At 37.8% G+C, this 25,488-nt stretch overlaps 1 protein-coding gene across 1 annotated transcript in view; it reads right to left on the bottom strand.

The window, feature by feature from the left end:
* Nucleotides 1-25,488, bottom strand: part of LOC113179858 (uncharacterized) — a 306,468-nt gene that overhangs the window by 90,489 nt on the left and 190,491 nt on the right. The window contains exons 13-14 of the mRNA XM_077801549.1: nt 8,989-9,207; nt 6,333-6,585 (exon numbers count right to left, since the gene is read on the bottom strand). Of these exons, the coding sequence (XP_077657675.1) occupies nt 6,333-6,585; nt 8,989-9,207 (472 nt within the window). The remainder of the gene's footprint in view (nt 1-6,332; nt 6,586-8,988; nt 9,208-25,488) is intronic.

Here is a 25,488-nt window from a genome sequence, read left to right on the forward strand (position 1 = left end):
TTTTTCTTATTTTCCCCACTAAGCTTTTAAATGCATGCACTCGACATGCAATTCATGAAGCAAAAGCCATGTTTTATTTATGTGCTATTAACTTCTGAATTTAATGAGCACAAGATATTAAGAAATTAAATATGATGGTGGAAAGATTCCTTTATTTTTGAAGCAGATTTGATAGGAATTTAATTTGTGCTACGCATAAAAGAAATGGCTTATTTTAGAAACTTATAAAAAAGTTATCAGGCTATTTAATATGAGCTTGAAAACCAAAGTTTACATTAATTTAACTTAAAGATAAGCCCTTTTTTTTAGACAAGGAAAAACATTCTATATTCGGTTATAAATGAATGCCAGGCAATGGGATCTTCAAAGACAAATACAAATTACTAAGGACCTATGGAATCATCATATTGCAACATTGACCTTGAGCTTTATAGAATATGTATTCTTTAGTTGATTCCTATCACATCAACTGGAAGGATTATGGAATACAAAAGTTAAATAATATATCTTTTCTGCAAGACAAAAGAAACAGAAGATTTTTTTGAGTTTTTTTAAACTGATAAGTATATAATTAGAGCTTAAAGAGGCACCTTTAAATGTAGTTAATCCAAATCACATATGTGTAAAAGAAAATAGAAGACGAGATAGGTTGATTTATATTTTCCCTACACCAAATTTTGTAATCGGGCAATGACCAGAATTCAGATGTTATAGCTTTCAACTACTGCTTCTCTGACTACCACAATATAACATTTATTTTTTTAATTTTTTTAAAGAAAGAGAGAGAGAGAGAGAGAGAATTTTAACATTTTTTTTTTTTAGTTTTCTGCGGACACGACATCTTTGTTTGTATGTGGTGCTGAGGATTGAACCCAGGCCGCACGCATGCCAGGCGAGCGCGCTACCACTTGAGCCACATCCCCAGCCCATAACATTTATTTTTACGCCATTAATCAGTCTATCTGCAAGGTATAGATCTGCTTCTAGGTCTCTAAGCAGCAGGTGAAGGCTATCATCCATTTCCCCTTTCCCAGATTTTACCTTTCTGCAGTTTCTTAAACATGAAGAAATACGAGATTCATCGACAAAGCAACAAAACAGAAAGTGATATATCTGAGGTCAATAACATGATCTGATCAAACATGGTCATTCATTTGACCCACATATATTGCACACCTACTAGGTGTATTTAAGTGCAAAAGACATAAGGAAGGTAAAATTAAGTGGTGTGTATGTGTAGACACATGGGTGTGTGTGAATGATACTAAGCAGTGTTGTGTTGTGATTTGTAGATATTAATACTTTTTATGATGCTATGTGGAAATTAAAGGCTAGAGAGGTTAACTGACTTATCTAGTGGTGAATGGCAGAGCTAGGACACAACACCGCTTCCCCTGTTTCTGACTCTCAGTCCTTCCACTATTCTGGTCACTTCTAAAGAAATGGAAAGGTTTGAATGTGTCTCCCAAACACATTTGTTGGAAATTAATGCCCATTCCAACTGTGTTGAGATTAAGGAGAGGTCTTTAGGTCATGAAGAATGGATTAATGCCAATTATAAAAGGGCTCTGGGGCTGTGCGTTCGATCTCTTATTCTGTTTGCCCTTCTACCATTGAATGACACAGAAAGAAAACTCTCCCTAGAGGCTGATTTGTCAATCTTGAACTTCCCAGAGTCCAGAACCATGAGACAATACATTTCTGTTTATTATAAATTACCCAGTCTCCAGTATTTTGTTATAGAAGCACAATATAGCCTAAGACAGGGATTCTTAAAAATTATTTGTAGAACGATAATTTTTCCATTTTGCTTTGGTCTGCCTTTGTTCCCTGTGTATTATTTTTATCTCACTAAATTGAGGGTAAAAACCTTTATTTATTTTTACATCTTTTCATTTATTTTACATCTTTTTATTTATTTTACATGCTTTATTTATTTTACATCTTTTACAATCCTGGGCAGATATATGTAATCAATGCATACATACTGATCATGAAAAGATGCCATAGCAAATCTTTCCTCCATTTTTAATCAGGATTGAGGAGAAGGCTGAACAAGTGTTTTTTTTGTTCTTTTGATATGGGGTCTCAAACTCCTGGACCAAGAGATCATCCTGCCTTTCCCTACTCAGTAGCTAGGATAATAGGTGTGCACTACTATGACTGGCTACAGAGGACAATTTTGTATTCAGTGGAATTGTAGTACATAGTACTGGAGGAATGCGCTTCCAACCTCTGAGCCTGCAAATTTAGAAACTGGATGGAGCATTGTTAGCAACAGCACTGGTCAGTGCTTCAATCTGAAACCATTCCACCTGTCACATCTCTTTTAAGGTCCCTGGAAACAGAATAATCTCAGAAAATATCAGCAAAATTAAGTAGCATCTCTCTTGCTGGTTCAAAGGCAGATAATTCTCAGATTCACCTGCTAAGAAAGTCCATACTTGGAAGGTATAGAGTCTGGCAATCCAAGTCAATGAGTGACATTCAGTCTACTATCATGATCCCAAACTTTAACGAAGATCAGAATCCCCATTAAAATCCACTCTGCCAGGCCTCTTTCCCAAGTTTCTGACTCAGTAGATTTTGTGCAGGGCCCATGATTTTGTACTTGGAGAACCAATGACTTAGATTAGTACTTCCCAAACTTCAATGTGCTGTCAGGTTATCCAGAGAGCATGTTAAAATGCATATTTAAATTCAATTAGTAGGTATGCCCAAGAGCCTTTTCGACAGGTGCCCTGGGGATTCCAGGGCTGCTGATCTGTGGAATGCACACAGCTGTAGAGATTTTTTTTTTTAAGGGTAGCAAAATATATGTCATTGGCCATGAGACATGATGGATTCTAACTGGAGAATCAATAATTTGGGGAGACTTGGAATAAAGTTTTAGCTTTTCCTTCCAACTGGAAAGAGAGATGGGTGCTCTGTTCATCTTTTAGAACCCAAGTCAGTTTCATCAGGTTACAGACCTCTGAACTGCTTCTGAGATGACCAAGCTGGAGGCTGCTTTCCTGCAGATTACATCAGAGGCCCCAGAGTAAATTAAGTCTGCTCACTTTGTCAGCTGCCTTGGATACAGTGGACTGGTTGGCTATGAAACCGCCCAAGGGACATGATTGAAATAAGAAAAACCCTTCCATGAATGCTATAGATGTTCCTTCTGAAGAGTCCTAAGAAGATCATAAGGGACAGCTGCTCATTGCCCCCGAATGACTTCCCTGTGGCTTTGCAATAGGCTCAGTCCCAGTACCACATTTGCTCAAAGTGCACTATCAGGCCTCTGGGAACAATTGTGACGTGCCATGGGATATGGTCCCTCCAGAATGCAGATGGCACCCTCTCTACATCTCTAGCTCAACAAACCTTTATGGCTCAGCCTTCTCCTTGCTAGACTGGAGACCGAGAGAGGTAAGAATGTCGGCAGAATCCAGTTGACTCCAACTCTGTTCACTCAGCATCAGAATGAGGCCAATCCGCAGTGTGAAGACGACTTGGAGATGGGGTAGAAAACAATCATGGCCTAAAAGTCTCCCTCTTTTGCCATGTCATCAAGGTGTTCAGTGGTACTGAGGTTTCAGAGAGTGGTCATATGCTGACACATGGAAACAAGCCTGCCTTTCGTGTACAGAGGAGCTTTCTTTGGCATATGGTATCGACCTCTAATTCTAGCAGCAGGGTCTGTGTGCACTGCTCTGAGTATATTTCAATAATGTAAAATGTCTACCTGAAAGTGTCTGTCAGCAATTGCATAGGTCCCCCAGTTCTAAGAATTTCTAGCAGAGGTTGTTTTCACTTCAGAAATAGATGCAGTCAGAATTCTCATATGGGACCTGAAATGATACCAGTAGACTCAGAGCTTCAAGGACCCCAGTTTGGTGGAGAGCAGCCCAGGGATCCTCAGCAACTGAAAGCTCAGCCTAGCACATGGCAAAGGGAAGGAAAAGGCCACCTTGATAAGGCAGCTAGCACCGTGATGTGGTCCACGGAACCAGTGTCATTGGCATCATCCAGGGATTACACGAAATGCAGAATCTCAGGCCCTGAGATTCAGAGTGAGCATTTTAATTAGCTCCCCAGTGGGCCTGCAAGCCCGCTGAAGTTTGAGAAGCATTGTCCTAGCATACCATAGCCCGAAAAGGATACAAAATGGGAACAAATTCTGCTGATCTGAGCTGCCTGTTAAAGAACCTAGGATAGAATGTGTCTCCATGAACGTGGTTTGCATAGCACCTTGATCATTAGTTCTAAAGGCACATTAGAAACCATAGAATTAATTTCAGAGACAATTGATAGAGTCCATCAAAACACCCCACCTCTACAATCTGCTTGGTATAGTAAATATAGATGACATACATCTATACCAATTGTGAAACTTCTTTTATGTGCTCATGTTATATAATTTAAGATAATTCATAAAAGTATATTCAATCATATTGATTAACTTAAAGTATCCATTTGCTCTCCCTTGCTTACGGCTATATTTTATGACAAGGTCCATTGTACAAAAAATTTAGTAAAAAAATTTGGATTTCCTTTCTTTGCCTATTAAAATCACTTAAAAATTTGTTGACTTCAAGTTAAAGTAGGTTTTGGCTTGAACTATTCCACTTTTTTGCCAATATCTTCAATTTTGCTGATAATCTAATATAAAAATTTGGATAACTTAAACGAAACTTAAATTTGCTAAATTACAGGTTGGGGGTTATGATTAATAGCAGGGGAGGCCATAGGTCCCCTGAGTTTTGTCTATGCTGAGTTTGTATCTTGCAAGCTATTCTGGTATTTCTGGATCCTCCCAGTCTGCTTGTTGGAACTTTCCAATGCAACTATGACATTAGTAGTTCTCAAACTGTGGTCCCTAGGCCAACAATATCACTGGGGAATTTTTCAGAATATAAACTTGGGCCTTACTGCAGAACTACAGAAACGGAAACCCTGAGGTGAGGCCCAGAAATTTTCTTTCACTAAAACCTGCAATAAATTCTTACATGCAGAAGGAAGTTTGCTATAACACAGTAGCACTTACCAGGAAATCACAGGACTTGCAAATCCAAAGCAACTAGAGGTTTAGATATGGCAATAAATTGACACTAATACCCATATCAACTTTGCATCAAATTACAGTCCTGGTCTTCATTAATAAATAAAATATTTTGATGAAATGGAGTAATTATCATTGGATATAGCATACATTTGAGTTTACAAAGCTATACATTGACTCAAGGTTTGAAAAAGAAATTTTACCATAATGAAATAAGCACCAACCTCAGAATTCAGGTGTCTTGGTTTTATTCTGATTACTGCCTGAGCTGCCCATATGGCTTTAGATAATTAAAGGAATTCTATGTGGCCGGTTCCTCCCCAAATAAGACTAATACTTGTGCTACAAAATTCAGTTTTTTCACAAATATATAATCAAGTAAATTATATGAAGATGCTTAAAAAGTATAAAGCACATAGATCATCATGTACTTTAGCATATATTCATAATCATCAAATCCTAGAATTTTGTTTTAGGATAAAATTGCACTTTTTTCACTTTGCAACCACCACAAAGGTCAAAATAAAGCTCTATAGGGTGAGTTTTAAAAATGCATTACTTGGAAAATTTTTAAAAATGCATGACTTAGAAATGCTTTAAAAACTCTCAAAGTTCTCTGGGATAGTTATTACACAAGACTATTATGTCATAAGTCAGATAAATAATCTATCCAGTTAAAGGAATATTGTAGACTTTTGTAAACTTTTTTGGAAATTTTGCCTGAAAAAATCTTTAGTAGTAGCCGGTTGCAGTGGCACACCTCTATAATCCCAGAGGCTTGAGAAGCTGAGACAGGAGGATTGTGAATTCAAAGGCAACCTCAGCAAAAAGTGAGGTGCTAAACAACTCAGTGAGACCCTGTCTCTAATAAAATACAAAATAAGGCTGGGGACGTGGTTCAGTGGTTGAGTGCCCCTGAGTTCAATCCCCAGTACCAAAAAAAAAAAAAAAAAAAAAAAAAAAAAAACTTTAATATGTTAAAACTATCCAAGTTATAAAATATAACTTCTTTGTAATAATACAACTTCTTTATAATAATTTTGAAGTTTGGGTGAAAACTTCTATATGATTGCCTACTTATTTTAAAAGTGTTTATTTAAGAGAGTTAAATTAAACTAAAATTGACTATGTTAGACACCCATTTTATTTTGATGAGAAAAGACATAATAACTTCAATTTAAGATGAATATTGAACATTCATCATTATCGAAACCATGTCAACTGATTTATGTACTAAAGCTAAATTCTATGTCAAGAACTCATCTCCTGATTATTTTATTTGACTTACCCCCAGGAAAGTATCCACTATAAACACTGCCAGTGGGTCCAGAACTGTCCATAGTCCCATGGCGATGATCAACTTTGACAAGGCGTCAGGGCAGGAGGCAAACAGCAGCTGACAGCCCCATCTGATCAGAACCAAGAGGAATATGATTGCGTTCAGCATCAAGGGCCCCACTACAACCACAGGCAGCTCCTCTTCCATGCGAAGCAAAGAACTTGGGTAGCAAAGCTCAACTGTGTAGGGGTAAAAGTGGAATCTGCAGGAAAACAAAGCAATCACATGCACACAAACAGGAAGGAAAATGCCCGTTGACTAGACACTCTACATATACTTAAGAGCATCCCCAAATTGTAAGAAGTCTTTATTTTTTCCTGACCCTAGAGTACCACCCAAACACTTCACCTTCAAGGAACAGGTGAATTCTACCTGGTTCATGCTTATTGTTAAATAATACAGAAATGATTTAACCATAGAAAGTATGTCAATTTAAGCCACCGAGCAGAGCAGTCTAGAAGCTAAGAGCTTCCTTGTAGTGTACAGTACTGATTAGTAGGCTATTTGAAATACAAAATATACGTGGACTTTCTAATGAACCATAATAGAACAGAAATGAAGTTCAATCAAATATTCTTCAGTTTTAGTGTAGGCTTATGGTTCGTCTAGATAGAGTCTCAAATACAACAACAATAATACCACCATCACTCACAACCAAAATTTTGTACTAAGAAGTCAAGTTCAGCTGGGCATGGTGGCACACACCTGTAATCCCAGCTGCTGGGGAGATGGAGACAAGAGGATCACCAGTTCAAAGCCAGCCTCAGTAAAAGCAAGGTGTTAAGCAACTCAGTGAGCCTGCGTCTAAATAAAAAACAAAATAGGGCTGGGGATGTGGCTCAGTGGTAAAGTGCCCCTGAGTTCAATCCCTGGTACCAAAAAAAAAACAAAAAAACAAAAACAAAGTCAAGTTGATACCAGCTGAGGACCAAGAAGCTAAGTCCAAGCAGAGTGCAGTAATTCAACCAGTCTCCACCCAGACTTTGGCACCACGTCTCTGTGCAAGCTGAGACTTCTTTCCTGCAGTTTTCTCTCCCGAGTCTCAGGCTGAGTAATACTGTTTCATGGTTATTTCTGTTGGTGTGTCCTACTCATCAGCACTCTGCTAAAGAGTTTTTTCTTTATATCCATTCTTTGACTTTTGCTTCAAAGGGAGTTTTATGCTTTGTTCTCACACTGCTATGAATTTCAAATCACATGTGTCCATTGCTTAGCACAGAACTGACACACAGAGAGCGTAAAAAAAAAAAAAAGGTCATTGTGTTGTTATTGCTGTGTCTCACAACTAAGATGTGACAAAGGGCTATTATATAATTCAAGCTCATGGACCAAGAGGATAGCCAGAAATACATCTTAAAATATCCTTTTGTTTTTTGATGGTAGGGAGTGGTTACCAAGTGGTTCTTTACCACTGAGATACATCCCCAGCCTTTTTCACTTTTATTTATTTTATTCTGAGACAAGGTCTTGCTAAGTTGCTGAGACTGGTCTTGAACTTGCGATCCTCTTGCCTCAGCCTCTCAGGTTGCCAGGTTGCCTCTCAGGTTGCATGCGCCACCACCGCCAACATAATATGTTAGGTCCTGGGTTGCTTAAGAAATTGGTTAAAATGGTCTGTCAAGTTGTTTTTTGCAGTCTCATTTTATTAACAAACTATAACTGTAATAAAAATAGGCCTTCCTTTCCAATGAAGAATAAAACAGCAAACACTGAAAAGCAACTAGCCCCAGCATATAAGATTTGTCTTTTTGGCTTCAGAGAACTTGATGAGGAAGAAAAAAAATAAGGCAGAGAAGGAGGACGACCCATGTAAAAATTCCTGCTTAAATATTCAGTTATTCAGTATGTAGAAATTTGCATAATCTATACCATACATATTTGTGATTTAATTCTGTAAAGCTATCAAAAACTTGATGTGCACACAAATGTACACAGATATTCCTCTTCATAAAGTCTTAAAGTTCTTTTCAGACTTCTTAATTGAAAATATACACACATCTTTATTTTTATCTGCACCATCTACATTTGAGAAAAATGAATTTTACTTGTACTGTTATCTATCTGTTTGTCTATCTGCAATGTCTACGGAATCATGTTTATGGAGAGATAACCTTTAAAGCGTCATCTTTTTCTATAGTATAATGGCCCAGAAAGCTGCCTGAGCTAGGGTTTGGTAATTGTTTGGATTCAATCATTTTCGTAGAAGAGGCAATCTTTGCTGCTCGGAACATAGATAATAAATCAGACTTATGCTACTTCTAAAATACCTTCAGCCTAAGTCACTCTGATAAAATCAAAATAGAATAAAAGATTGTTGTTCAATTCCTCTTTGGGTCCTGCTCCGAGATTAGAACATATTTGAATCTGCTAAATTTTAAATAAATATTGATGTACCTGTTACGTATTTGTATGCACACAACCAACCATAAGATGAAACTATAACTGTAATAAAAGTTCTTGCTCTCCAATACAGACAGTTTTGCCTTTTCAAATCATACCTGCATTTTAGGTCTTCTGGTAAATGGATGGGAGAAGTACTTTGTGCTCTCATTTGTCCTATCAAGATGAAAATACATTCCTTTGACGTTCAGGGGAAAGCACTCACTTTGTAACTGGAGTTGAAATGGCCCATAGGAAAAGCCACTGGCCAAGGTAATGCAGGTAGAGCCTCAGGAACCAGAGAGAAGCCATCAGCAGGATGATGTACCAGAAGCCCTGGCTCTGCCACTGAGCTAATTGAAGTTCTGAAAACACCAACACCAGCGCAAAATGGAGATGCTGGAAGAATTCTCCAGATCCCCGACCTGCAGCCACTGAAGAACAGCTACAAAAACCAAGAAGAAACAGGTCAATCCTGCGCTTACAGAAAAACCCAAAGTGAAATATTCGAACTGTAACAAGGAAGACACTGTGGCAATAAAATTAAATACAATTATTTTCAAATACTTGGAACTCAAAAAAAAATTATGTTTCTTTTTGCTGTAATAGATGACTAAAGAAACATGAATTAGGGAAGTGTAGATCAAAACTGCAGTGAGATAGGATTTCACACCCATTAAGATGGCTGTTTAAAAAAACAAATGAACAAAATAATAAGCATTAGTAAGGATGTGGAAAAGCTGGAATCTTCGTGCATTACTGAAAATGTAAAATGGCACAACTGCTATGGAAAACATTATGGCACATACCACCCAAATTAAAAATATAGTTACCATGTGTGAACCAGCTATCCAACTTGTGAAAATACATCTAAAAGAACTGAAGGTATAGAAATGATATTTGTTCATCCCTGCTCATAGCTACATGGTTCACAATAGCCAAGATGTGGAAAAACAAGCGTCCATTGGTTAATGAATGAAAAAACAAACCATGATATTCACACAATAGAGTATTATTCAGCTTTAAAAAAAAGAAGGACATTCTGACCCATGTACTACAAGAGGGAGCCTTGCAGACGCTGGGCCAGTGAGATCATCCAGCCACAAAAGCACAGACACCAATGGCTCTGCTTCAATGAGATACCTATAGTAGTTAAAAATCACAGTAACAGCAAGTTGAATGGGGTTGCCTGGGTCTGAGAGGACGGGAAACAGGGATGTGCTGTTTAATGGGTATGGAGTTTCAGTGTAGCAAGATGAATAAGTTCTCCAGATTAGTTCCATAGCGATGTGAAGAAACCTATCTATACCCTTAAAAATGACTAACATTGTAAATTTTATGCTGTGTGTATCTATCTTACCGCAATTAAAATGTTTTAAAATGAAACACGGAAACAAATTATTATAAACATTGGACTTCTTTAATTTTTCGTAAATTTTTAAAGTCTAGAATATACCCCCCACTTATTTCACCTACCCAATGTGGTCATTCTTCATTATAACAAAATTTATTTTTATGTGACTTATTAAAGATTCAATATTTCACATTCAAAATTGAAGTAAGTTATTAATGTACTCCCCAAAATGCTTAAATAAGAATTCAAAACTTAAGAAACATTTTATTTCTTGATACACTATGGGCATTTTCTGTTGAAACTAAGTAAGTATAAAAGAATCAGTACAAAGTATTCTGATCTAACTTTCAGGTTGAGGATAAAGAGCAAGCTTGTGTTCAAAGTTTTCAAAATCATAGTTTTTTTTTTTTTGTTTTTTTTTTGAGAAGGAAGATGGAGAGGCCATCTGAAAATGACTGTCAGTCAGGAATTGTGCCCTCAAGAGTGTCTATAGGTAACAGTGTTAGTGTGGCATGGGGACTAAAAACTCTGGAACCTGCCAGTCTGGGTGTAATTCTCTAAGCCTTGTTTCCTCATATGGCAAAGAAGGCAGGAACAGCACCTTCCTATCAGGGTCAGCTTGATGACAAGGTCCACAGGTGGAAACCCATCTGCCAAATCTCCCTGTCTCTTCTTCCTGTATTTTCCAATGTGACTCTGAAATAGTCTGGGCTTCCATCAAACCCAATAAATATAGGAAACCTGGGTAAAAATGAAGCGATTCCTTTTATTTTTTATTTTTTAAAAAAAGAGATATAAACATGTACATGCAAATAATCACTATTTAATTAAAGCAGTGAAAATCATTAGTCTATGTCATGCATTTAATTAAATCTGGAATTGTTCTTTATAAGAACGAGGCTCTAAATTTCTGTGTGAGCGTGTCTAATACTATTTTAGAAAGATTTTTCTAGGATGACTCAGTTATTTCCTCAACCAAAAAGTGCTCTAATAATAAACATGTCACCAAAGGAGAAACTAGGACTGGAGTCAGTAGTCCAGTGACGTAGGGACCAAGTCAGGGGCCGTGCTAGCTGCAGAACAGAGACATAACTCGCAGACATATTCAAAAGATTTGACACAAGAAAGCTCATCGATTCCTAATGATGATCAAATATGATGACAATCCTTCCACGGGAAGAGAAGGTAAGTGAGGAAATGGGAGTCTAACAAGAGCAACATCAGCAAGCAGACAGCGTGATGACAGCCTTTTGGTCTGCACAGGAGGGACATGACATGACATTGACACTTGCTTTTTGCTGTTCATGAAGATGTGAAGCATCACCTCTCTGAAAACCAGTGTTACACTGAGCATGCTTTTCAGTTACACCAATGAGGGACAGTTACCCAGGAAGCAGACCTCCAAGAGGCTTTGCTTTACACCCAGAGACAGAGCCAGGGGACCATGGCTCTGAGAGAAGGATCCCAGAATGCCTTGCTACATTCGCCATCATGTGAAATGAAACCCAGAACCTTCTACACAGCTAAAGCAAAATATCCTGAACATGATCTCCCTTCCAGTTAATTATTCTGTCACTGTTTTGCCTCTTCAAAGGGAAGAGGAAATTAAATACAGACTCGGCAGTGTGTTGTTTGCAAAAAACTGGAAAATCTCAAGTGATGTAAAACAGAAAAGACAGTAGCTTCTTTGACCTTTGGAAAATTCCACTGTTCTGTATCCTTTGACATAAATGACTAAGCAGTTGAAGTGCTCATGCACAGAAACCACTATAAAATCATGCTTTCACCATTAGTTTCACTAATAAAACTGTTCTCCACCCACACTCTGAAATGCATATTTTTTTGTTTGTTTTTTGGTTTGGGGGCCTTTTGGTATTAGGGATTGAACCCAGGGGTACTTTACCACTGAGCCACATCTCCAGCCCTTTTTATTTTTTTATTTAGAGACAGCCTCTCTTGAAGTTGTTTTAGGGCCTTGCTAAATTGCTGAGGCTGGCTTTCAACTTGCGATCCTCCTGCCTCAGCTTCCCGAGCCACTGGGAATACAGGCATGCACTGCTATGCCCCGCTGAAATGCATATATGTTTATCAGACTTTTGATTTAGAACAAATAACACCAAAATTTCGGTAGGGTACAATTTATACCTGTTTCATAATGTTCAATTATCTCATTGCTAGTCAACACATTACAATATTTGTTTTTATTCATGGCACAATGGTAACCACATCATGCCAATTCAAAGAAGTAGGAAAAATCTTGAACCCATCATTAGGAATTTAAAATTTACATACTGCAATATTAACAATTTAATTGAACAAAGGGAATCAGGTGTATTCTTATAAAGAAAACCAATACAACAACAAGGGATCATTTTTGCATTTGCACCTGAAATTTCATTGTGGGCTTATGTAAAATTACATCCACAGCCATCTTTCCACATATTGTTCTTGAAATATATTTCATTCAAAACAACTCTGCTTCCATGTTTCAAAACTGTCTTGAAAGAGCATCCTTTTTTTTTTTTATTCTTGTAAACATGCAAGGCATATTACGAGGGGCAGGGCCACTGTGAGATCTCTCCATCCACATTTCCACTGCTCATTCCTTTCTCTGTAATCTTTCTTGGTTATGTACCAAAGAGTATGACCATCAAAAGGATAATAAATGGCCTCTGCCACTGGGGTGTGTAATACGTAGAGTGGGAATTGATTTGTTGGTTATGAAGGAAGCCATAGAGCACACAGATCACTGCAAAATCACATTGAGGCCAGCCGTTACTCCTCGGCGCATGCAGACAGCTTCTCTAGAGCTCACGGGGTGAGCTGCCAGAGGGGGAGAAGAATGGGGAGGTCATCCAGTATTCAGCTATTAAATGAAACCTATTTCTCTGAACTTCAGCCGCATTTCACATGACACACATAGATCCCCCCTTGCATGCACCTTCCTTATGGAGACCTGGAATCAAGATTTCTACGATCCATCAGTGTAATCATATAACATAAAGAAACAAAATTGCTTTGGAAAAAAAAACACAGAATGCATTCTTAAATTCTCTTCTATAATGAACAGAGATCCTTAAGGAATTTGTATATAATGAAGATTTTTTTTACTCATCTACTGTGCATGATAATTCTTATTTAAAAATCATTACCAATAGATGGCACTAAAATTTCCACATTTCCTTCCTCTGGCATAACCAAAGATGTGCCAGATGTAGCATTTTTAAAAAATTAATATCTTTTAATTATAATTATCAATAAATAGCTATGTTATTGGGTTTTTTATTTTTTTATTATTCACCATAGTCCATTCATCAGCAGGTTTTTGAGCATGGATGTCCTCAAAGATTCTGAGGCCTTCTGAGATGTATTATTCAGCATTTTAGAAAGTCATGAAATTTAAGCTGTCGAAGAAGCAGGTGTGGGTTGCACATGGTTCTATTGGAGAAGAACTCCTCACGTTCCCTTAGATTTTCGCAGAAGCTAAACTAAAGCCCAAACCCAGTTAAGTGATCTGCCCATGTTAACACAACTGCTAACAAAGCCTTTCCATTAGGACTCTTCATCTTCACCTTCTGAATTCAGCAGAAAACACCAGGATCAAGAAATATTAGGATATTGTGAGCACCTTTGCCTGAAACCTGAAAGAAGGAAGTGTCTCTGCCTTTGTAGGCACTGGTGGAATTGGATACAGTTCACTCACTCAACAGGTCGCCATTGAATGAAATACCTCATGCCCCATGATCGTGCAATTGGCAGAATAACACCCCCTGCCAACATCACCTGCCTTAATCCCTGCAACCTGTGATTATGTGCAATTACAGGGCAGTGGGGAATTAAGTTGCAGAAGGAATTAAGTTGCTATACCACTGAGCTTAAAGTAAAGAGATTATTCTGGATTATTTGGGTGAGCCCAATGTAATCACAAAGGTCCTCAAAAGATGGAAGAGGGTAGCAGAAAAGACAGAGAGAAAGAGAGAGCGAGCCAGAAAAAGGGCAGTATGAGAAAGAGTTGGCCTGAGTCTGTAGGCTTTGAAGATGCAGGTGAGCCAAGGAATTGAGGACAGCCTCTAGAAACTAGAAAGGGTAAGGAAACCTCGTCCCTGGTGCCTCCAAAAGAACACGTTGTTTCTGCCGACACCTCGATTTCAGCTCCATGAGGCACATTTCAGAATTCTGACCTCTAGAATTGTAAAACAATAAATCCATGTTGTCTTGAGGTCACAGGTTTGTATAATTTGTTCCAATAGCAACAGAATACTCTGTACAGATAGCTTCCCATCAATAAAAATAGCACTCTAGCACTGTCAGACCCACAGAATTTTTTAATCTATTGGGAAAGACACACAAGTGAAAAGATAAACAAAATACAGAGATCAACCCAGCGTGGGAAGTCCTTTGACAATGTACAAAGTGAAATCAGAAAACAAAGGGAGGTTCCTATATCTAACTGGGCCAGAGGAGCCTCTACCTCTGAGCCCTCTGAGGTGAGGAGGAACGAGACAAAGGAGAGGGAGGTGAGGGGCAGCAGAGCTGGTGAGGGGCAGCCCATTGTATCTTCAGTTTTCAGGGGAATGAAGTCTAGATTCTCAGACTAAAAAGAAGTTGAATTGGGTGGCGAAAGTCCAAGATGGCAACCCGGTGTGATTCTGGAGCCGCAGTAGGGAAGGACGTGGGAGGAAGCCAGGTCGGTATATGACATATTCAGGAGTTTAGACTTTATCCAGACACCATCGACAGCCCTCAGACGATTGGTGGGCCAGGGAAGGATATCACATTTGTATTTTGGAAACATCACTCCAGTTGCAGGATGCATAAAGATTGGGGAGGAAAACCTACATAATGACTTACCAGTACTGCTCAACCAGAAGCAGAACTCTGCATCTTCCACAAACATGGGCAGGAGGTAGTCTTTGCTATCACAATAATATAAAGGGTGGCAAAGGCACTAGGCTTCCTGAAATGTCATAGGAGTCTAAACAAGGAAGGTCTAGCTTTACCCTTGTGTTAGGTTCTAGGGCTTCTGTAAACACAGGCTGAGTGGCTTCAAAAACCAGAAATGTACAGTCAGCCCTCCACATCCACAAGTTCTGCCTTGGCAGATTCAACCAAACATAGATAGAAAATATGGAAAGAAAAAAAAATTGCACCGAACATGTACACACTTTTTTTCCCCTTATTATTCCCTAAACAATACAGTAAAGAACTATTTACATAGCATCTACTTTGTCTTAGGAATCATAACTCCTCTAGACATGACTTATAGCAAGCTGGAAGACCTATGGAGGCTCTATGCAAATGCCACACCATTTTACATATTGGACTGAAATGAAGGTACTGGCAGGATGTGCTCCCTCAAAAGCTTGCAGCATAGAATCCTGTCTTGCCTCTTCCAGCTTCTTTAGCTCCAGCCACTCCTTGGGTTGTAGCAGCCCAGCTGCAGTCTTTGTCTCCATTTTTACATAGCCACCCTTTGTCTATATGCCTGTATCTTCATGCATAGGATGCCAGCCACGTCGGATAGGGGACCCACACTACTGCGGTATGACCTCATCTTAACTTACATCTGCAGTGGCCCTATTTCCAAATAAGGTCACCTTCAGAGGTAATAGGGGTTAGAACTTCAATATATCTTTATGGGGGGTGCAATTCAACTCATAACACCTCTGTGTGCCACCAGCAGCCCTTTTGAGGAAAAGAGAATTAATTAGACTAGTGGTGGAGTAGCTAAATGGGTGGATTGGGGAGATGTTTGATTAAAATTAACAGGATTTGAAAACTGTTTCAATATGGGGGCTGAAAGAAAAGAGTGATTCAAAACCAGTTTCAAAGTGTCTGGTTCAGAGAGAGCTCATTCAAAGGTGGGGGTTCAGAGAGCCATCACAGAAAAGCATTGGGTGAGTGATTCAAAACCAGTTTCAAAGTGTCTGGTTCAGAGAGAGCTCATTCAAAGGTGGGGGTTCAGAGAGCCATCACAGAAAAGCATTGGGTGAGAGAGGGAAAACAGAGAGAAAAGAGTTTACAGAGATCAGTTTATAGAAATGCTTGTGGTAGATGCAAGAAAATGGGCCCAATAGTCAAGTATACTATGGAAGCGGATTTCACCCGACAGCAGAGCTAGAAATACAAATTTAAAGTCAGGAACATGATAATAGGAAGCATTCAAGGGGGTGTGGAAATGATCTGAAAATTAAACATTATAAAAATGTTGGTGATCTCTCACCACTGGACAGATCTTCCAAACAAAAGTTAAATAAGGAAACTATAGAACTCAATAACATAATTAATAACCTAGACTTAATTGACATATATAGACTATACCACCCAACATCAAGTAATTACACTTTTTTCTCAGCAGCACATGGAACCTTCTCAAAAATAGACCATATATTATGTCACAGGGCAACTCTTAGACAATATAAAGGGGTAGAGATAATACCATGCATCTTATCTGATCATAATGGAATGAAACTGAAAATCAATGATAAAAGAAGGAAGGAAAAATCAAGCATCACCTGGAGAATGAACAATAGGTTGCTGAGTGATCAATGGGTTCTAGAAGACATTAAGGAGGAAATTAAAAACTTCCTAGAGTCAAATGAAAACACAGACACAACATATCGGAATCTATGGGACACATTGAAAGCAGTTCTAAGAGGAAAATTCATTGCTTGGAGTTCATTCCTCAAAAAAAGAAAAAACCAACAAATAAATGATCTCATACTTCATCTCCAAATCCTAGAAAAAGAAGAGCAAAACAACAGCAAAAGAAGTAGAAGGCAAGAAATAATTAAAATCAGAGCTGAAATTAATGAAATTGAAACAAAAGAAACAATTGAAAAAATCGACAAAACTAAAAGTTGGTTTTTTGAAAAAATAAATAAAATTGACAGACCCTTAGCCATGCTAACGAAGAGAAGAAGAGAGAGAACCCAAATTACTAGCATACGGGATGAAAAAGGCAATATCACAACAGACACTTCAGAAATACAGATGATAATCAGAAATTATTTTGAATCCTTATACTCCAATAAAATAGAAGATAGTGAAGGCATAGATAAATTCCTTAAGTCTTATGATCTGCCCAGATTGAGTCAGGAGGACATAGACAACCTAAACAGACCAATAACAATAGAGGAAATAGAAGAAACCATCAAAAGATTACCAACTAAGAAAAGCCCAGGACCGGATGGGTATACAGCAGAGTTTTACAAAACCTTTAAAGAGGAACTAACACCAATACTTTTCAAGCTATTTCAGGAAATAGAAAAAGAGGGAGAACTTCCAAATTCGTTCTACAAGGCCAACATCACCCTGATTCCGAAACCAGACAAAGACACTTCAAAGAAAGAAAACTACAGACCAATATCTCTAATGAACCTTGACGCAAAAATCCTCAACAAAATTCTGGCGAATCGGATTCAAATACATATCAAAAAAATTATACACCATGATCAAGTAGGATTCATCCCTGGGAGGCAAGGCTGGTTCAATATACGGAAATCAATAAATGTTATTCACCACATCAATAGACTTAAAAATAAGAACCATATGATCATCTCCATAGATGCAGAAAAAGCATTCGACAAAGTACAGCATCCCTTTATGTTCAAAACTCTAGAAAAATTAGGGATAACTGGATCATACCTCAACACTGTAAAAGCCATTTATGATAAGCCACAGGCCAGAATCACTCTGAATGGAGAAAAATTGAAGGCATTCCCACTAAGATCGGGTACAAGACAGGGATGCCCTCTCTCACCACTTCTGTTCAACATAGTCCTCGAAACACTGGCCAGAGCAATTAGACAGACGAAAGAAATTAAAGGCATAAAAATAGGAAAAGAAGAACTTAAATTATCACTGTTTGCAGATGATATGATTCTATACCTAGCAGACCCAAAAGGGTCTACAAAGAAGCTATTAGAGCTAATAAATGAATTCAGCAAAGTGGCAGGATATAAGATCAACACGCATAAATCAAAGGCATTCCTGTATATCACCGACAAATCCTCTGAAAGGGAAATGAGGACAACTACTCCATTCACAATATCCCCCCAAAAAATAAAATACTTGGGAATCAACCTAACAAAAGAGGTGAAAGATTTATACAATGAAAATTACAGAACCCTAAAGAAAGATATAGAAGAAGACCTTAGAAGATGGAAAAATATACCCTGCTCATGGATAGGCAGAACTAACATCATCAAAATGGCAATATTACCAAAAGTTCTCTATAAGTTCAATGCAATGCCAATCAAAATCCCAACAGCATTTCTTGCAGAAATAGAAAAGAGAATCATGAAATTCATATGGAATAATAAAAGACCCAGAATAGCAAAAACAATGCTAAGCAGGAAGTGTGAATCAGGCGGTATAGCGATACCAGACTTCAAACTATACTACAGAGCAATAGTAACAAAAACAGCATGGTACTGGTACCAAAACAGGTGGGTGGACCAATGGTACAGAATAGAGGATACAGTAACCAATCCACAAAACTACAACTATCTTATATTTGATAAAGGGGCTAAAAGCATGCAATGGAGGAAGGATAGCATCTTCAACAAATGGTGCTGGGAAAACTGGAAATCCATTTGCATCAAAATGAATCTGAATCCCTATCTCTCACCATCCACAAAAGTTAACTCAAAATGGATCAAGGAGCTTGATATTAAATCAGAGACACGGCATCTGATAGAAGAAAAAGTTGGTTATGATCTACATACTGTGGGATCAGGCTCCAAATTCCTCAATAGGACACCCATAGCGCAAGAGTTAACAACTAGAATCAACAAATGGGACTTACTCAAACTAAAAAGTTTTTTCTCAGCAAAAGAAACAATAAGAGAGATAAACAGGGAGCCTACATCCTGGGAACAAATCTTTACTCCGCACACTTCAGATAGAGCCCTAATAACCAGAATATACAAAGAACTCAAAAAATTAGACAATAAGATAACAAATAACCCAATCAATAAATGGGCCAAGGACCTGAACAGACACTTCTCAGAGGAGGACATACAATCAATCAATAAGTACATGAAAAAATGCTCACCATCACTAGCAGTCAGAGAAATGCAAACCAAAACTACCCTAAGATACCATCTCACTCCAGTAAGATTGGCAGCCATTAGGAAGTCAGACAACAATAAGTGCTGGAGAGGATGCGGGGAAAAGGGCACTCTTGTTCATTGCTGGTGGGACTGCAAATTGGTGCAGCCAATTTGGAAAGCAGTATGGAGATTTCTCGGAAAGCTGGGAATGGAACCACCATTTGACCCAGCTATTCCCCTTCTTGGTCTATTCCCAAAAGACCTAAAAAGAGCATGCTACAGGGACACTGCTACATCGATGTTCATAGCAACACAATTCACGATAGCAAGACTGTGGAACCAGCCTAGATGCCCTTCAATAGATGAATGGATAAAAAAAATGTGGCATTTATACACTATGGAGTATTACTCTGCATTAAAAAATGACAAAATCATAGAATTTGGAGGGAAATGGATGGCATTAGAGCAGATTATGCTAAGTGAAGCCAGTCAATCTTTAAAAAACAAATACCAAATGACTCCTTTGATATAAGGGGAGTAAACAAGGACAGGGTAGGGACAAAGAGCTTGAGAAGAAGATGTACATTAAACAGGGATGAGAGGTGGGTGGGAAAGGGAGTGAGAAGGGAAATCGCATGGAAATAGAAGGCAATCCTCAGGGTTATACAAAATGACATACAAGAGGAAAGGAGGGGTAAGACAAGATAATACAAAGGGAAGAAATGATTTACAGTAGAAGGGGTAGAGAGAGAAAAGGGGAGGGGAGGGGAGGGGAGGGGAGGGGGGATAGTAGAGAATAGGACAGACAGCAGAATACATCAGACACGAGAAAGGCAATATGTCAATCAATGGAAGGGTAACTGATGTGATACAGCAATCTGTATACGGGGTAAAATTGGGAGTTCATAACCCACCTGAATCAAACTGTGAAATATGATGTATTAAGAACTATGTAATGTTTTGAACGACCAACAATAAATAAAAAAAATTAAATAAATAAATAAATAAATAAAAATGTTGGTGACTAGGTTGGACCTAAAATTTTATTTATGGGTAAGGTTTACTGTATTGACACTGAGCAACATAAAGTAAAGCACCTGTTGAAGCAATTCATATGCTGGCAAACGGTAGCCTGCTTAATTCTACAAAAATCTTCCTTCTTTTACTTTCCCTCAAAAGACTTTATGGATCTGAGTTTTTTAAGTGAGTGAGAGTTTGGGGGCATAGACAATAATATTGTTGTTACAGTAGTTATTATACATCAAATATACTACACCTTGGGAGCTTTTCATATATTATATCTAATTTACAGGTCACCGTGGAAGACATACATTGCTCCACTTACTTTACAGATGAGGGAATCAAGACATAAGAAACATCAGCTTATTGCCTTAGATCATAGAGCTGTTCAGAGTCAGATCCAAGATCAGAGTCTAGATTTCCACCTGGTTTTACTGATGCCCAATCCTGTTCATGTCCACACTTCATGCTGCTGGGACTGTAGGGCGTTGGTATGGGTGACAAGAAGATGTTCGCAACTCACACCCCAAGGACCTGTGTGATAAAGCTTCACACTATGGAGATGAGGTGAAGCCTTGTGGGAATTCTTCAGGGCATTGGGGATGTGGCCTTGAAGGGATTTGGAGACCCTGATCCCTTTTTTTTCCCTCTCCGTTGCTCCCTGGCTCACCATGACATGAGTGGTTTCACTCTGCCAGGTACTGCCGCCATGATGTGCTGCCCGTCCACAGGCCCAAAGCAATGGGCCAACTGATTATGGATGGGAACCTCCAAATCTGAGAGACAAAAAACAAAAACCTTTTCTCCTCTTAATTTGATTAGGTGTAATGATGGAAAGTTGACTAACACACACATACACACACACACACACACACACACACACTCAGAAGTTACACTAGAACTTGTTGGAATGCACACTGATGTCAATGAGTCAGCAACTGTTGGCTCTGAAGGCAGGGAACATGTCTCTCTTCTTCACTGCTGTATTCCTGGCCTTGTGCATCACAGGTGCTTAAAATTCATATGTGTTCATGAATGCATTTTTAAAATAAAATGGTTTTCTACGTTGTTTCTCTCAAAACTATGGTGGCCTATCCTTGAATGTGGCCTAGCCATTAATATATCCATTTCAATATCCACAATAGCCCACACTACCTTCTTTGCTCAGTGTCTGAGAAATTGAAAAACTACCATTAGAATTTTCTAAACAGCATCTGAGGAAATGTAAATCCATAGCAGTGTATCATTAAAAAAATTGATAGGTAGGAACTCTTTGGGCAAATTCACTGGGATACCATGTTTAAAAGAAAATGAGATAAACTATGTCAAGAAAAGGAGCCACCTATTTGGAAAGGAAAGGTATTGATCAAAAACTATTATAATACCATATTTTGTGCTGATTATTAGATTTATATTAATGTTAATTAAAATGGCATTGGTCTTATTTTTTAACAAAGTTATTAAAATGTTCATATCTACTATTGCCTTGTCTTTATTGTGTCAAGTATTAATATATGTGTGATACATGTATCTATTTTACAAAGGTATGTATACTTATACATTTGCCCAAATATCCTGGATTAAATTGTTATCCATTCTTTCAACTTTTAGAAAATCTGATGTAAAGAAAAAAAATTCACAAGTTTATCTTGATGTTAGTATTTTCAAACTGGGCATTTCCCATTAAAATTGTGTCTCCTTGGCCAATTTGGGCATCATACATTTAATATAAGACATTGCACTTTTAACAGGTTTAATTCAATTTACAACAAATGCCTCTAATTAAGTTAAAAGATCTTTGAAAATTGCTAAATCTTAGGGGTAATATTACCACTACTGACATTGAAATAATTGATCTTTCCCACTGAGGCACAAAAGTATGAATGTTCTAATGAGAAAACAGCGATTAAAGTATATTGAAAGAGTCCAAAGAGACTTTCCAACTCTTTAGGCTGTTATTGCCAATGACAGTCTCTGAATGGTGGTGGAAAGCTTTGGAGGAAGAGAGGGACAGATATAAAAAAGAAAATGGAAACCAAACTTCAAAAGCAAAGTTACCACTTGAAGCAAAGGTGACCAAAGTCTGCTTGCCATTTTGCAGACACTAGACCTTTTGTTCAATATGCTGTGTGATTCTGCTTTAGAACATTAATTTTGCCATCTGTGAATAACATTCTAACACTCTGTGATGATAAATACCAGGAACAATATTAGAATGCACATATTTTTCCAAGAGGAATTTTCATACATACAGGGATGAATAAGTATAGGGCCAAGGCTTTGAGATAATTAAGATATATGGGAACTAAGGACAACCATTGTCCCTGAATAAGCAATGACAATAGAGTAGGAAGCAGAAATGCATGAAATTAGTCATAATTATTACCGCCACTTACCTTCTGGCTTTAGGAAGTCACTTAGCTTTGCAGCTAGTCTGTTAGCAGGAAGGAGAACATTTACCTTACTGGCATTTGCCTGGCCTAATTAATTACAGTGTTTACAAAGCACTTCATAAGTGAAACCAGCTAAATACGTTATGCGTAATGGACGTTTTATTAATAACTGGAACAATACTATAAAAGCAGTTAGCTTTGAAAACAATTATGCAGATGAGCTGGGAGATAGTGTATCATCACTACAATGAAAGAAAAGCAGATGAAACTTAACGTCTTACCTGTAAGAATGTCACCAGGACCAATCCATGATGGAGAAGCTACGGGACAAAGGAAGACAGAGCTACATGTGGACCAACCATCCAGATTCCAGTTTGAATTTTCATTCTTCTCTTTACCAATTTTGAGATATTTTGTAAATTATCTAGTCTCCAGACCTCAGATGCTTCCAAAAATAGGGAATTGTACTGTTTGTCTTTTGAATCGAACAAGAAAGTCAATCAGAGTCCTAGGGTTTTAGTCAAGTTTTTTTGTTGCCGTGACCAAAGGACCTGACAAGAGCAATTTTAGAGGAGGGAAAGTTTAGTTACTGCTCATGGTTTCGGAGGTCTCAGTCCAGAGGTGGCCGGCTCCCTTGTTCTGTGCCCAAAGTGAGGAAGAACATCTTGGCAGAAGGGTGTAGCAGATTCAGCTCGGGACAATCACACCAGAAAGCAGAGACTTTTCTCTCACCACAGATAAAATATATACCCCAGAGGCATGCCCCTGGGGACCCACCTCCTCAAGCCAAAGTTTACCTGCCTACAGTTACTGACCAGTTAATACCTATCAGTGGATTTATGCACTAATTAGGTTAAGGCTCTCATAAGCCAATCATTTCACCTCTAAGCTTCCCTGAGTTGTCTCGCACATGAACTTTTGGGGGATACCTAACATCTAAACCATAAATACCTAAGAAGGTGTATATCACTTTTAAGGAAGCGTTCTTCATAATACAAAACTGGGAGGTCACTAACTAGACAAAGTAAATCACTCTGAACCTTATAGTTGGCCTTTGATTTTATGTTCACCATTAAAACTCATCCCAATGGAACGAACCACATTATGTTTCTCTTAATGCCATCAGTAAGTGGCTCAGGCATTAAATCAAAGGAAGAGACATAGCTTTGTATTCACTGCTTCTTCCCTAGAACCATAATCTGGATTATGAGCTCTAGGTAAACAAGTAGTAAGATGTCCAGAAAGGTAAATGAAACCCAAATACCACATATGTTGAAAACAGGAGAGGGAGAAAAATGGGCCCCTAGTGTATATGAGAACCTAAGCCAAGGTTGACAAACTATTGAGGGGTGTGGAGTGCACCATAATACTAAGATTTTATAGTGGGATCGAGTTTAATTTTGAAACGTAGCACATGACAAATACATGCTTAGCTCTCACATCACTCGGCTCCAAGGTAAGTCTGATTCAGACAGAACTCAAGTCAAGGAGTCAATGTCTGAGGCATCTCCTCTGCCCTTCTGTCTGTGTAACAACGAACAACTCATGGTACTGCTCTGGGAGACTTAGTTCACCTGATTGGAATTAAAATTGTTTGAATTAAAAATGCACATAACATACGGAATGAGCTTTACTTAACAGCATACGTAATGTATACATATATATTAGATATAAATATAGTATCAAAAGAAAAATATATAACATAGTTTTTAAAGGATGGATCTTCTAAATCAGATGGAACTGGTTTGAGTATCAATGCCATCATAAAGTAGCCATATATACCTGAATAAAGTACTTAACCTCTCTAAAAATAATCCCTGCAAGATAATGCCTATTTCAAAGGTTAATGGGGAAAATTAAAAGGGAAAATACAGATAAAGCTATTACCATACTATTTGTCTCATAGTAAGTGTTCAATCAATATTAGCCAATAGAATTATTTTTATCACCATCTTTATTACTAATAATAACGGCAGCATTTTCTAAACAAACAATAATGGAAATAATCTGAATTTCTCTCTCTGCTTACAGAGAACTGCCCTTGCTATAAGAAATAAAATGTAAATCCTTCCAATTATGTCAAGAGAAGTATTAGTAATTATTAATCTGTATTTTCTTTTAAAATTTCTAAATAAAGACCTAACATAGAAGGAAATGAAGCCTCATAATTTAGTGCAATAAAATACATAACATATTAATTTTTTTCTTTCCAATTTAATCCTGAGTTGTTTTATTTAGTCACCTATTATAAAAAGTAATTTGTGTTGATAGCTCTGAGGAAATCTAGAAATTAAAGAGCTAATTAAATTCGTTCTGAGTAATTTTTGAGTCTCTGTATCGATACAAATGCACACACACATTCAAACATCTACAAATAGCTGAGTGCTGCAGGATGTTTCTGGAAACTCACCTTCCATGATGTCTACTGTGACTAACGCTTTGCCCTGAGCAAACAAACCTAACCTTTAAGCCACGTTTCCAAAGGAGTCATGGATCACGCACCTCGGAGAACTGAACTAGAAACTCAGAAATTATGATCAAGATAGAAAAGAGAAGTGATGAAAACTTGACCCATTTTGTTATAAACATACTATTGATAGAGGATGTTAAGAATGTTTTTATTTTCACAAGTCAAAAGTAAATAAATAATTACCCGGTTAAAAAACTAGTGTTCACATTTCTATAAATAATTTGGCATCTTCAAAGTTACATTTAAATGCTATTTTCAGAAATGATTTTCCTGTATATATTAATTTTTTTTTCAAAAAAATATGCTTGCCATTGACAAAAATACTTTGAGAATTGAATGCCACAAATATACTGTTGAGTTTTAAACAGTGTGTCATTTTTGTCAACTGGATTCCCAACATGTAAAAATGATAGCAAGTACCTTGTTACTAATC

The sequence above is a fragment of the Urocitellus parryii genome, chromosome 8 (assembly GCF_045843805.1).
Source record: "Urocitellus parryii isolate mUroPar1 chromosome 8, mUroPar1.hap1, whole genome shotgun sequence".
Classification (NCBI taxonomy): Eukaryota; Metazoa; Chordata; class Mammalia; order Rodentia; family Sciuridae; genus Urocitellus; species Urocitellus parryii.